The sequence below is a fragment of the Acomys minous genome (genome assembly GCF_964271855.1).
Source record: "Acomys minous genome assembly, chromosome: 7".
NCBI classification, from domain to species: domain Eukaryota; kingdom Metazoa; phylum Chordata; class Mammalia; order Rodentia; family Muridae; genus Acomys; species Acomys minous.
Window position 1 is genome coordinate 41,234,517 of NC_140488.1, and position 12,611 is coordinate 41,247,127.

Below are 12,611 nucleotides of genomic sequence, written 5' to 3' on the forward strand. Positions count from 1 at the left end.
TAAGAATTGCAAAGACTGTTCCTGAGGGGGATTTCCTCCCCCTGTATATGTTCATAGGGTATCAAGTCATAGGGGAGGGGAATAAGGGGAAAATAGGGAGGGAAGAATTGGAGGATACAAGGGATGGGATAGCCATTGAGATGTAACAAGAATAAATTAATAAAAAAAATTTTAAAAAATAGCCAGGCATGGTGGCGCACGCCTTTAATCCCAGCACTCGGGAGGCAGAGGCAGGCGGATCGCTGTGAGTTCAAGGCCAGCCTGGTCTACAAAGTGAATACAGGACAGCCAAGGCTACACAGAGAAAGCCTGTCTCAAAAAACCAAAAAGAATTGCAGGTAGCCCACACCTTTAATCCCAGCACCTGGGAGGCAGAGAAAGGTGGATCTCTAGGACCTACAGAGTACCAGGACAGCCAGGCTACACAGAAAAACCATGGTCTCAAAAAACGAAAAACAAACAAAAAAGAATTGCAGGGAAAAATTAACTACAAAGGCACGGCTAGAAGGGATGCATTGCATGATGACACTGTTTTCTTGACTGAGACTGTGGTCATATTATGCATTTGTCAGAAATTATAATACTGTTTTTTTAATGCCAAGCTGTGCACAGCAGCTCTCACCTATAATCCCAGCATTCAGGAGGCCAACATAGAAGGATATAAGATTACAGATACAAAGAGTTCAAGGCAAGGATACAAAACTACAGATACAAAGAGTTCAAAGCAAAAAGGATACAAGATTACAGATACAAAGAGTTCAAGGCAAAAAGGATACAAGATAACAGATACAAAGAGTTCAAGGCCAGCATGGGATACAGTGAAAAGGGGTCTCATTTTTTACAAAGATGCTAAATTAATTTATTTTAAAATTTAGAAATAAGAGACGGGCATGGTGCACATGCATTTAATCCTAGCAGTCGGGAGGCTGAGGCAGGAAGATCGAGGCCAGCCTGGTCTATAAAGAGAGTCCAGGACAGCCAGGGCTCTGTGTAACAAAGAAACCCTATCTAGAAAAACCAATATATAAAATATAAATTAAAAAATAATTTAGGCTCAGTGGCACACACCTCTAATCCCAATACTTGAGGAGGCAGAGGTAGGTAGATGGATCTCTCTAAGTTCGAGGCCAGCCTGGTCTACAGAGACAGTCCAGGAAAGCCAAGATACACAGAGAAACTCATAAATTTCATGTGCTGAGTTCTTATAACTTAAAATACATGCATTTAAGTAATTACATACATCAGATCATTTCACACATTTACAATTTTTTTTTTTTTTTTGGTTTTTCAAGACAGGCTTTCTCTTCTAGGCTTACACACACACGTCTCTACATACACAAAATTAAAAACACACAAAAAAATTAACAACCAAGTCATACTGTTATATTTTTGGGTTTATTCTCTGTTCTTTAAGGTATTGATAAAATTATTACATTCTACTTAGATATGTGTATATATTTGTGTGAAGACAGGCATGTGTGCCATGGTGAGCTGGTGGAGGTAAGAGGAAAACCCCAGGCTCAATCCTTTTCACCTTGTTTGATATTGGGTCTCCTTTTGCCACTCACTGTTGTTAACAGCAAGCTGCCTAGCCGTCTTTCAGGGACTGTCTACATCTACCATCTCATCATAGGCACAGGGATTTTGAATACACACTACCATGCCTGATATGCTCATTCTGAAGATGCAAACTCAGGTCCTCACACTGTACAGCAAGTACTTTACTCACTGAGCCATCTCTGCAGCCCTTTTCTATTTTATAGGAATATTACCACCAAGCATGGTGTATGCCTGTAATCCCAGCACTTGAAGATCAAAAAAGTTCAAAAGGTGAACTTACCTACGTTATATATAGAACAATTACTTTGATCATTTTTTTATTAACTATTAGCCTCCACAAGTAAACTCATTTTTTCTGCTTAATAAAAAAAAAGCTAAGATTATGAACCTATAAATGCTGGTTTTCTCACCCAAAAAATGCTACATTGTTAGCATTTCATTGTTTTTTATTATTCAAAGGAACATCTAATTATGATTCTTACTAAAATTTTTTTAAATTTTTTGGGGTTTTACATTTTTGTTTTGGGATAGGGTTTTGGACACAGGGTTTCTCTGTGTAGCCCTGGCTGTTCTGAACTCACTCTGTAGACCAGGCTGGCCTTGAACTCAGAGATACACCTGCCTCTGCCTCCAAATGCTGGGATCAAAGGCATGCGTCACCATCAGATATCTATTTGAGATTTTAAGACAAAACTGTGAAAGCTATGTTTTCAAAGTTAAGGATTCACTACATATTCAAAGTTAGGGAAACCTCATAAATTTACTGAAATTAGGATTTGGACCAAACTGCAATGCTTATGCCACATAATTCTTTATAATATTGTTTTGTAGTAAATATATTAATTTATATTCTTCTACAAATACATATTATAAATTTGTTTTGACTTAATCACATTCCATGAACTGGAGTTATGGGTATTTTAAAGTTTGGAGAGTTTATTTTTGTAATCCAACAACTTTATCCAAAAATGCAGAAAATTTTTCTGGCTGGCCAGGAGGATAACATTTCAGTGTTGATAAATCCATTGACTGTAACAGCCCAGGAAGCGTGCTAAAACAAAAGAAAAAAAATATCAGGTAACATGAGAGAAAATTCTGCAACTTATCTGTCTGTTGACCATTTGATGAACAAACTGATTTTTGTTTGTTTGTTATTCGAGACAGGGTTTCTCTATGTAGCCTTGGCTGTCCTGGACTCGCTTTGTAGACCAGGCTGGCCTTGAACTCACAGCCGCTGCCTTCTGAGTGCTGGGATTAAAGGCGTGTACCACCATGCCTGGGCGCTGAACTGTGAATTTTTATATATTTGATTATGAGGATATGCACACTAGTACTATTCTTGCCAACAAAGACGAATTAAACAAACATTTTTATCTGAGTCAAAAGAAGTATTTCAGAAATGTCATTTCAAGGAAAATATATTTATACTGCTTTGTAATACTCTCCAGGACCACACAAATACAAAATAAAACAAAATTTATGAAAACAGAATAAATGAAACCAAAAGCAATAGGTATCAGAGATGAAAGTAAGCTAACTAAACTACATCATTCATGAAGATTGTGAGAAAACTTCTTTACTTTAATTTTATGTTCATTTTTATATACATTGGTATTTTACCTCCATGTTTGTCTGTGTGAAGGTGTCAATCCCTTAGAATTGTAATTACAGACACTTTGTGAGCTGCCATGTGGGTGCTGGAACCAGGGTCCTTTGGAAGAGCAAGTGCCCTTAACCACTAAGCCATCTCTACAGCCCCGTGAGAAAATTTATTTACTGAAAACTCATGAATTCTTCACTAATTAATCAATATATGGTTGGCATGCATGTTGGAAATAAGGTTCTAAACAACATCATAAAACTGTTACTTCAGAAACTAAATTAAAACAGACATATCACCATCCAACCTAGGTTTAGGGAAAATAAATTAGCTACACCAAAGACAGTCAATGCTTCTTGATCTTTTTCTCAAAAAGAAGACATACAGGTTATTTCATCCTACAGAAAGTTAAGATGTCTTTACAAGAATCAATGTTTTCTCTTTTATAATATAACAATAACAAAAAAAATCAGAGCTAACTAGGAACAGTGGCCCATACCTATCTATAATCTCAAAAACACAGGAGTTCAAGGTTAGCCTAGGCTACATAGAGGCTATCTCTTTTTTAAAAAGTTGACATATTTTGAATGAAAGTACTTTTCAATAGCTCATAGAAATATTAATTTGCATACAGTAGTTAGGAAGATATGAGTTCCTGTTTTAAAGTGATGTTATCAACTTTTAACAGTATATGCCAGGTGTGGTGGCCCATGTCTTTAATGCCAGCATTCTGTGAGTTTGAGGCCAACCTGGTCTATAGAGTGAGTTCAAGGACAGCCAAGGCTACAGAGAGAAACCCTGTTTCAAAAAGCAAAATGAAATTAAAAAAAAAAAACTTTTAACATTATCAACTAACTAAGAGCAGATACCAATTAACTGCTGAACCTTTCCTAGCTTTTCTTCTGACTCATTGTAGCAAAACTACATTCCCTTTCCTGCATTATAGAGATGAGCACACCATTAATTGTATGGCTGGAATAGTCATTGATTAAATCTGTCTTCTCCCACTGGGAATATCAAGTTTTGTTCACTGACATATATATATATCAGATATGTAAAAAGGCATGGCATATAACAAGTGCTCCATATTTAATGAACACACAATTATATACCAAATGCCTAAAAGAAACAGAAAAAATTCCAAAGAAACATTGTGTTCTAACTTAATATAAGAGATAGACATATAGTTAATCTATGAAGTTATTTACTTTTTTAAAATATAAAATTAGAAAAGTTTTTAAATTCAACTGACCTGGCCCTTTGGCAAGCTTCTAGTGTCCCAAAGAAGAACTAACAGAAAAACAGCACTTTTCTTCAAGCTTCTATTGCGATGCTGATCAGTTCCTATTGAATACTAATCCACTTCTAAAAAAAACAATATTCCTTTCCAAAGATCCCTTTGTTTAAAGTGCTTCAGTGGCTTCTTGTTAAACATAAAATAAAATTAGAAGTCTTACATGAGCTATGCCCTCCCAGATTTATACTCACTCTTCCCTAGTCACTATGCTCCTACCATATGAACATTCTCTGTTCCTCAAGCATTCCAAACTCCAAGTTCATTTCTAAGTTAACGCTGTTATAATCTCAAACTCTATAGCCTCTAAACTTCATATATCTGGTTCTTCTTCTAATTCAGGACCTTCCTTCTAACATCACGTCCTTGTTCAAGCCTCTCCTGGGGCCTAATTCTTCCTTATGCAAATTATGACATGGGCCTGTTTTTTGTTCGTTTGTTTTTTTAAGATTTATTATGTGTGCCGGGCGTGGTGGCACACGCCTTTAATCCCAGCACTTGGCTCTCTGTGAGTTCGAGGCCAGCCTGGTCGGCAAAAGAGTCCAAGACAGCCAAGACAACACAGAGAAACCCTGTCTCAAAAAAACAAAAAAAAAAAAAAGATTTATTATGTATACAGTGCTCTGCCTGCATGTACACCTGCAGGCCAGAAAAGGGGGTACCAGATCACATTATAGATGGTTGTGAGCCACCATGTGATTGCTGTGAACTGAACTCAGGACCTCTGGAAAGCGGTCAGTGCTCTTAACCTCTAAGCCATCTCTCCAGCCCCTCACTTTGACCTGTCTTTTTATTTGTAGCTCAGATCACCATGTGAAATTCTATCAACATAATATAAATGCAATGCTTGCCACTGTAACCTGAGCACTTAAAACAGTACCCACTTTACATCAGGTAAAAGAGAATATGTAAATGAATATAATTAATTTAGAGCTTCCAGTGGATAAAAGTCAAACCTTAAATGACAACTAATATTCATTATATACATATATGAAACTGTCAAAATTACTAAATTATCCCTTAATATAAGCACATACCTTCTTTGAACACTGAAAACCTGAATAGTAAACTACAAAACTAAAATCCTTGGAAACCTGCATACCCATATGCACATTCACATATAAATTCACATAGAGTTGGCCATGAACACAGGAAAAGACACAACACAGTACAGACTCAAAACTACAGACAAATGGGAAGTTATAGCAGAGGAAAATCAAAGTATAATTGATGAATGTAAAAAAGGTAAAAAATCAAAAGGGTAGGCAGGTGGGTAATAACAGCAGGGGAGGAATTTAAGGCAAGAGATCAACTGATCAGTTTCTAGTATACCTGCAAGTACAATAGAAGAGATATCCTTCTTTGTGCAACTGCTTTGCTAATTCAAATTGATGATTGTTCATTAACTTTTCATTTACAACTACCACAAGTGGTTTGCCTTTTTCCAGACTCTCCAAACAGCTTCCTGCACCTACAAAAAATAAATTCAATTTTTTAAAGTTACCATACTCTCACAATTATATTTTTTACTCTAAACCTGAATAATTTAGTCCATAAAACTGTATAAACCAAATTGACAAATGTAAATGAGGTTTAATGGCACATGCCCCAAATCCCACCATGTGGGAGACTGAAGCAGGAGGATCGTGGGTTACACAGGCAGACTCTGTATCAACAGCAAAAAAGACAAAACCGTACCAACTAATTTTTCTCTCACAAACAGGTTTGTTGGAGGAAAGGGAAGAGAAGGTCTTACTCTCCAGACCAATCTTGCTACACACCACAGGCTGACCTTAAACTCACACATATAAATATAAAAGTCTAATTTTATTACCATAGGCTATATAAAAATAAACTTTTACCACTTTTATTTTAAATATTCAACAGAATCCTCCTGTTTCAACCTACAGAGTCCTGAGACAAGCAAATCCCAACTGATACCAAGGAGCACCTATGCTTCATTTCTACCCAAACACAGACAGAAAGGCATGCTTATGCCCTGCAAGCATTAAGACCAGAGATTCATTAATCTCTGATTTAAATCAAAGCTGAGTTCAGGGGCCAGGCATGGTGGCGCACGTCTTTAATTCCAGCACTCAGGAGGTAGAGGCAGGTGGATCTCTGAGTTCGAGGTCAGCTTGGTCTACAAAGGGAGTCCAAGACAGCCAAGGCTAAGCAGAAAAACCCTGTCTGAAAAAAAAACTGAGTTCAGTCTGTAACACCAATTAGAGTAAGAGGGAGACAAGCAAATCCCTGGAGCTCATTAACCTGTCAGGTGAGCTAAATGGCTGAACTGCAAGTTCAGTGAGACCCAGTTTCAAAAATAATGTGGAAGTCTTAAAGATGGCATAGAATTCAAGAGCATGTCCTGCTCTCTTACAGAGTACTAAGTTTGACTGCGTCAAAATCACAAGTGCCTATAACTCCAGAGTATACAAATACAGACAACTAAAAAATAAATCTTATTTAAAAAATAGTGGGAGCACAGTAAAGCACACTTTTAATTCCAGCACTCAAGAGGCAGAGACTGACATCAAAGCCAGACTGGTCAATATATGGAGTGCTAGGCAAGCAAGGACTACATAATGAGACCCTTAAAAACAAAACAACAAAACTAAATAAAATGGAGAGCAACCCAGAAAGACACCCATTCTCTATCTCTAGCCTAAACACACATAGATGCAACACACACACAACCACATCATAACCACACATATACTACACATAATAAAAGAAAAGTTGATTTAAAAATACATTTGAGTTTTCAAGAGGGCCCCACAACCCACAGCGTAGAAGACACAAAGACAGATACATATCCATACACATATCCATCCATACACACACACATACACACACACACACACACACACACACACACACACACACACTGAATTACTGAACACCCATGTATCTAAGATTCTTCATCCATAAGATAGGTATACTAATAACTTAGCTCACAAATTTAGTTAGACTAAACAAGTTGCAGAAAGAATTCAAAGCAGGGCTAATGCCATACACAAAAACATACAATATAATAACTACTATGCGCTATATATATATTAATAAGGCCCATTCCTTTTGGTTTTTTTTGTTTTGTTTTCTTGAGACAGGTTTCTCTGTGTAGCTATGGCTGTCCTGGAACTCTCTTTGGGTTTTTTTTTTTTTTTTGCTTTTTTTTTTTTTTTTTTTTTTTGGTTTTTTGAAACAGGGTCTCTCTGTATAGCCTTGGCTGTCCTGGACTCACTTTGTAGACCAGGCTGGCCTCGAACTCACAGCGATCCGCCCGCCTCTGCCTCCCGAGTGCTGGGATTAAAGGCCTGCGCCACCACGCCCAGTGGAACTCTCTTTGTAAACCAGACCGGCCTCAAAACTCAGATATCCACCTGTCACTGCCTCCCAAGCACTGGGATTAAAGACCACCATCACATAGCAGTAATGTCTATTTCTCTCCTTAAATTAGTCTTTGGAAAAAGAAACACCAGCATGTACCTGACAAACACCTATAGCAATCAAAACTACAGTGGTCCCCCAAATGACTTTTCTAAAGAACTAAAAATCTCAGGAACTCCATTGGGCTGATTCTCTGAAAGCTACAAATTACTAAAAATAAGTATAAAATATATACTCAAAACAGGTATTTTTTAACCTATAGGTTTATGTCTCTGAATACACAATTTATAAATATAAAAGTCTAATTTTATTACCATAGGCTACATAAAAATAAACTTTTACCACTTTTATTTTAAATATTCAACAAAAATGTTAAGAAGACAATCATTAAATGTCAATTTCTACAACCCCAATCCTACAACTGAAAGGTTTAATGTCCTTCAGATCCAAACTCAAATACTAATTTCAAATTCACAACTTGTCATGATCATTGCATACATAATCTTTCCCCTCTGCTTAAGAGTTTCCTACTATAAAAATAGGCCTAAATAACTTCACAGCTTTCTCTTACCACAAAATATCCTTTTCTCCACTAAATTTCTTAATAGGTATATTCAAGTAAGTCAAATAATTATATTAAAATGGGGCTATGATAAATTTATTCTATGTATTTAACTTAAAGATTTTTGAGCCAGGGTCTTAGGTAACCCAGGCTGGTCTTCTCTGGCAAGTGCTGTAATTACAGGTGCAAGCCATGAAGCTTAGCTTTTTTTTTTTTTGGTTCGTGGTGGTAAGGATTGGCCCTAGCACTTTTCATATGCTAGGCATTTACTCTAAAACTGAATTATATCTCTAGCGCTTATGAATTCAGTCTGAAAGGTTAAAGTGTCTGTTGTTTATCAGTGCAGAACCCCCACGATCTCAGACACTTTACCTGCGTGGCTGATGATGAGATCTGCTTGCTGAAGGTCTTCTTTCAAAGAATCCTTATACCTGTAAACATCCAGAGTGAATGACTCAGTACTGAATGGTTCAGGGACTACTGTGCCTCTACCAATTTGAAGGACAAGTCGGTTGTAACCAAGACTCTTGAGGATCTAAAACAGGAAATAAGAAAACGAAGCCCTTTTAAATGAATTCCTTCCAGAACAGCAGTTAACCAACCTCCAAGGTTCCAGCTCCAAAGAAGCTGAAACTAAGTTTCACTGACCAGTTAGTTTTCCAAATTAGCCCCCTTTACCCCCTCTGGGTACCGCCAAGGAACCTCACTACCCGCCAGCTCCAAGAGCACAGAACAAACATACCTTGAACAAGGAGTCCAAAACTAGGCGGGAGCCAAGGGAAGAGGCTGTTTCGGTAGAGCTGGGACGCCGCAAACCAGTAGGGGGTACCACTGGAGCCACTAGGCTGAGGGCGTCACCTGAGAGCAAGACCCTCTTTACCTGCTAAAGGAGTCCTGTGAGGGGGTCAAAGACCAGGCGCCTCAGGGCAACCCACAACCCGCCTGGGGGTGAGGGGTGGGGGCCGCGGACTTCCCACGGAGCAACCCATTACCGGTGGAGGGGGGGGGAGGAAGGGGGTCCGGGGCCCAGGGGCAACCATTAACCGCCTTCCAGGGGGGAGGGGTCGCGGACCCAGGCGCTGCGGGAAACATTACCCTTCTGAGAGGCTGGGGGGGGTCGCCAACCAAGACGCGGGGGGAGGGACGTATCTGGCTTGCGGGGGGCGGGGGGGGGTAGGGGGACCGCGGACCCGGGCGGTGCGGAATTAAACCTTTACAGGCCTGGGGGAGGGAGGGGGTGTCCGCGGACTGAGGCGCTGAGGCGGGGGGGGGGGGGGACCCCGTAAAGGCCTAAGGGGGTGGGGCTCGCGGACCGAGACGCCTCAGGACAACCTGTGTCCAGTCTGAGGAGATGGGGTCGGGGTGGGGGTGGCGGACCGAGGGCTCCTGTGGGGTCTGACAGAGTTTCGGGGAGAGACCGAGGCACGGAAGTAAGACTTAGAAGTAGTAGAGAGCCGCGGAGAGGAAACTGAGAGAAGGCCCGACCCGGGGGGTGGGGCGGGGGCGGAGGCGGGGCGGGAGCCGGCATGACGGTTGTGGAGAGAAGCTGAGGGGGGGAGACAGCGGAGGGAGGCGTGACAGCTGTGGAGGAAGGCTGTGGGAAGGCCACTGGGGTCGCCGGGAGTGACAGCGGAGGGAGAAGGAACCGGAGGGGGCTGAGGAAGACTTGGGGCTACCATGCCGCGGTACCGGAGGAACAGCTGCCACTCTTCCTTCCAGACCGCTGAACCCGGGGAAGGCCTGCGGAGCTAAAGCAGCGCGGCCGCCTTCCGCCCAGCCCGCCTCACCTGAAGGTTGTCGCGGGCAGTCACGCAGGCGACGAGGTCGTCGAAACTGGTGGTCCCGACGGTCACAAACGCACTCTTCATCGCGCGGGTTCCAGTTCGGAATCGCTGGAGCGGATGTGACGTAGTAGGGCAACGTAGCCACAACAGAGAAAACAGTAGGGGGCGGCGGCGGGGGCGGAGGCGGAAGTCCGTGAGAGTGTCCTGTCCGGAGGAGAGACAACTCTACTAGCCTGGGCGTTCCCTTCTTCCTGCTGTGGGTCTTTAGGGCATCAGGCATAGAACCTAGGACAGGATAAGTCCCAGCATGGCTGTGAATGCTTTACACATTTGCAAACAGTGCCTGTGTTATCTCTGTCAAAAGATAGGACACCAGATAAGGGCGTGGAAACTTGCCAAGTGTTAATTTTTATCTACTGAGAAAAAGACCTGAACACCTAACTAAACAGAGTGCCAAAGGTATTGTTTGAGAGCCGCAAATCTGCCCCCCCCATAAGTTTGCAATTTTCCTGTGATCCCATAAACGTCCACTGCGCTTAGTTCGTACAAGTCCTTTGCATTTAGGAAAAAATAGCTTTTCTCAGGCAAACCTTACCATATCCTTGATGTGCACTTTTAGCCCTAGCATAATAGTTCACAAGAGGATTATTGGGAGCTCCAAGCACATGGGCTTATCTTTTATTTAAGACGGTAATAAACGTCAGGTGGTGGCTCATCCCTATTATAGCTGACGTAGAAGGATCAGGATTTCTTGGTCAGCCTGGACTACACGAGACCATGTTTCCAAACAAGTAACAGACCCATCACAAATCCCCTTCATGGGCTAGACACTTGCCTCAGAGGTTAAGAGCACTTGGTTGCTCTTCCTGAGGTCCTGAGTTCAAGTCCCAGCAACCACAGGATGGCTCAGAGCCGTCTATAATAATATCTGGTGCCCTCTTCTGGCACACATGCATACATACAGGTAGAGAATATCGTGTACATAATAAATAAATAAATAAATCTTTTAAAACAACAACAAATTGAAATCCCTTTCATAATAAATTCAGTATATGCACAGCTAAAGTTATCATTGAATCACCAACGCTAATCAGTAAATTCCCTTTGGCTACAGAGAGAAATATATATTTTCTTTCTTTTTATAAGATATTGATATAAGATACTGGGCTATGGCTTTTGCTAAAAGAGAACCAATATTTTTCTAGTTTAGTGTCGTATTTTAAAGTTTCTATGTTACTGAGGTTAGGCATTTGCTGTACTACTGAATTATGGCCTCAGGCCTAGCTTAGAGCTTTTTAAAGATTTATTTATTATTTACACAGTATTCTGTCCACATATATGCCTGCAGGCCAGAAGAGGACACCAGATCTCATTATAGATGGTTGTGAGCCACCATGTGGTTGCTGGGAATTGAATCAGGACCCAGCCCAGTTCAGAGCTTATTTAAAGTTTGTTTTTAAAAAAAAAAATTAACAAAGCAGTTCCAGGACAGCCAAGGATACACAGGGAAACCCTGTCTCAAAAAACCAAATAATAATAATAATAATAATAATAATAATAATAATAATAATAATAACTTTTAAACAGGTCTGGCAGTGATGGCACACACCTTTAATTGGAGCCAGCCTAATCTACGAATCAAATTTGAGAATGGCCAGGGCTACACAGAGAAACCCTGACTTGAAAAAACACATACAAAGGAAAAGGTTTTAAACAGTTTGTCAGTGAATGTCATGTGTATTCAATTTGTCTGATATTTTTTTTTCAAGCCAGGCACCACAGGACACACATTCAATCCCAGCACTCAGGAGGGTGGATCCCTGTGAATTCATTGTCAGCCTGCTTTACATAATGAGCTGCAGGGCAGTCAGGACATTAGTTATTCTTCATTTAACTAGATCAATAAGAAGGCTTTATAAGCAAGTAGGGGAGCTACACAGCTCAAAATAAATATGTGACTGACAGATTAGATAGATAGACAGATAGACAGACAGATAAACTTCCGGAAAGAAGACTTTTCCCCAAGCAAAGGAAATAACAAAGACAACACAAGGCACAGAGACTCTGTTTCCCTCTGTTATTTTGTTTTGTTTTGCTTTTGTTGTTTTGTTTTTCAGTTTACTCAAAGGGTGAACATATCTTTTGGGTTTCATCAATACTGTCCCAAAAACTTGTTGAGAGGAGGAAGAAAAGGATCCAAAGATATTAAAAGAAATGTGTGTAGTGTGTGTGACTATGGTAGATGTGTACCAAGACTTGTACAAGTTCCTGTGTGGAGGCCAGAGGACAAGATCTGGTATCTGGTATCACTCTTTGCCATACTCCCTTGAGACATGGAGCTATGGTGGCTGTCCAGCAAGCCCCAGTGATCTTCAAGTCTCTGTCCCCAACAGCACTGGGTGGCCGGGCATTTTAACACAA

General features: G+C 40.6%; 1 protein-coding gene and 1 long non-coding RNA gene across 2 annotated transcripts in view; both read right to left on the reverse strand.

The window, feature by feature from the left end:
* Positions 1 to 10,349, reverse strand: part of ALG13 (ALG13 UDP-N-acetylglucosaminyltransferase subunit) — a 63,149-nt gene extending 52,800 nt beyond the window's left edge. The window contains 3 exon segments of the mRNA XM_084788953.1: positions 5,787 to 5,925; positions 8,779 to 8,941; positions 10,194 to 10,349. Coding sequence (XP_084645079.1) covers positions 5,787 to 5,925; positions 8,779 to 8,941; positions 10,194 to 10,274 — 383 coding nt within the window. The 5' untranslated portion in view covers positions 10,275 to 10,349.
* Positions 1,377 to 5,775, reverse strand: LOC311601483. The gene is made up of 2 exons (XR_014780583.1): positions 4,413 to 5,775; positions 1,377 to 2,611 (listed from the first exon to the last, which is right to left on the reverse strand). It is a non-coding gene; the product is annotated as an uncharacterized lncRNA (long non-coding RNA).
* Positions 10,350 to 12,611: the final 2,262 nt, after the last annotated feature.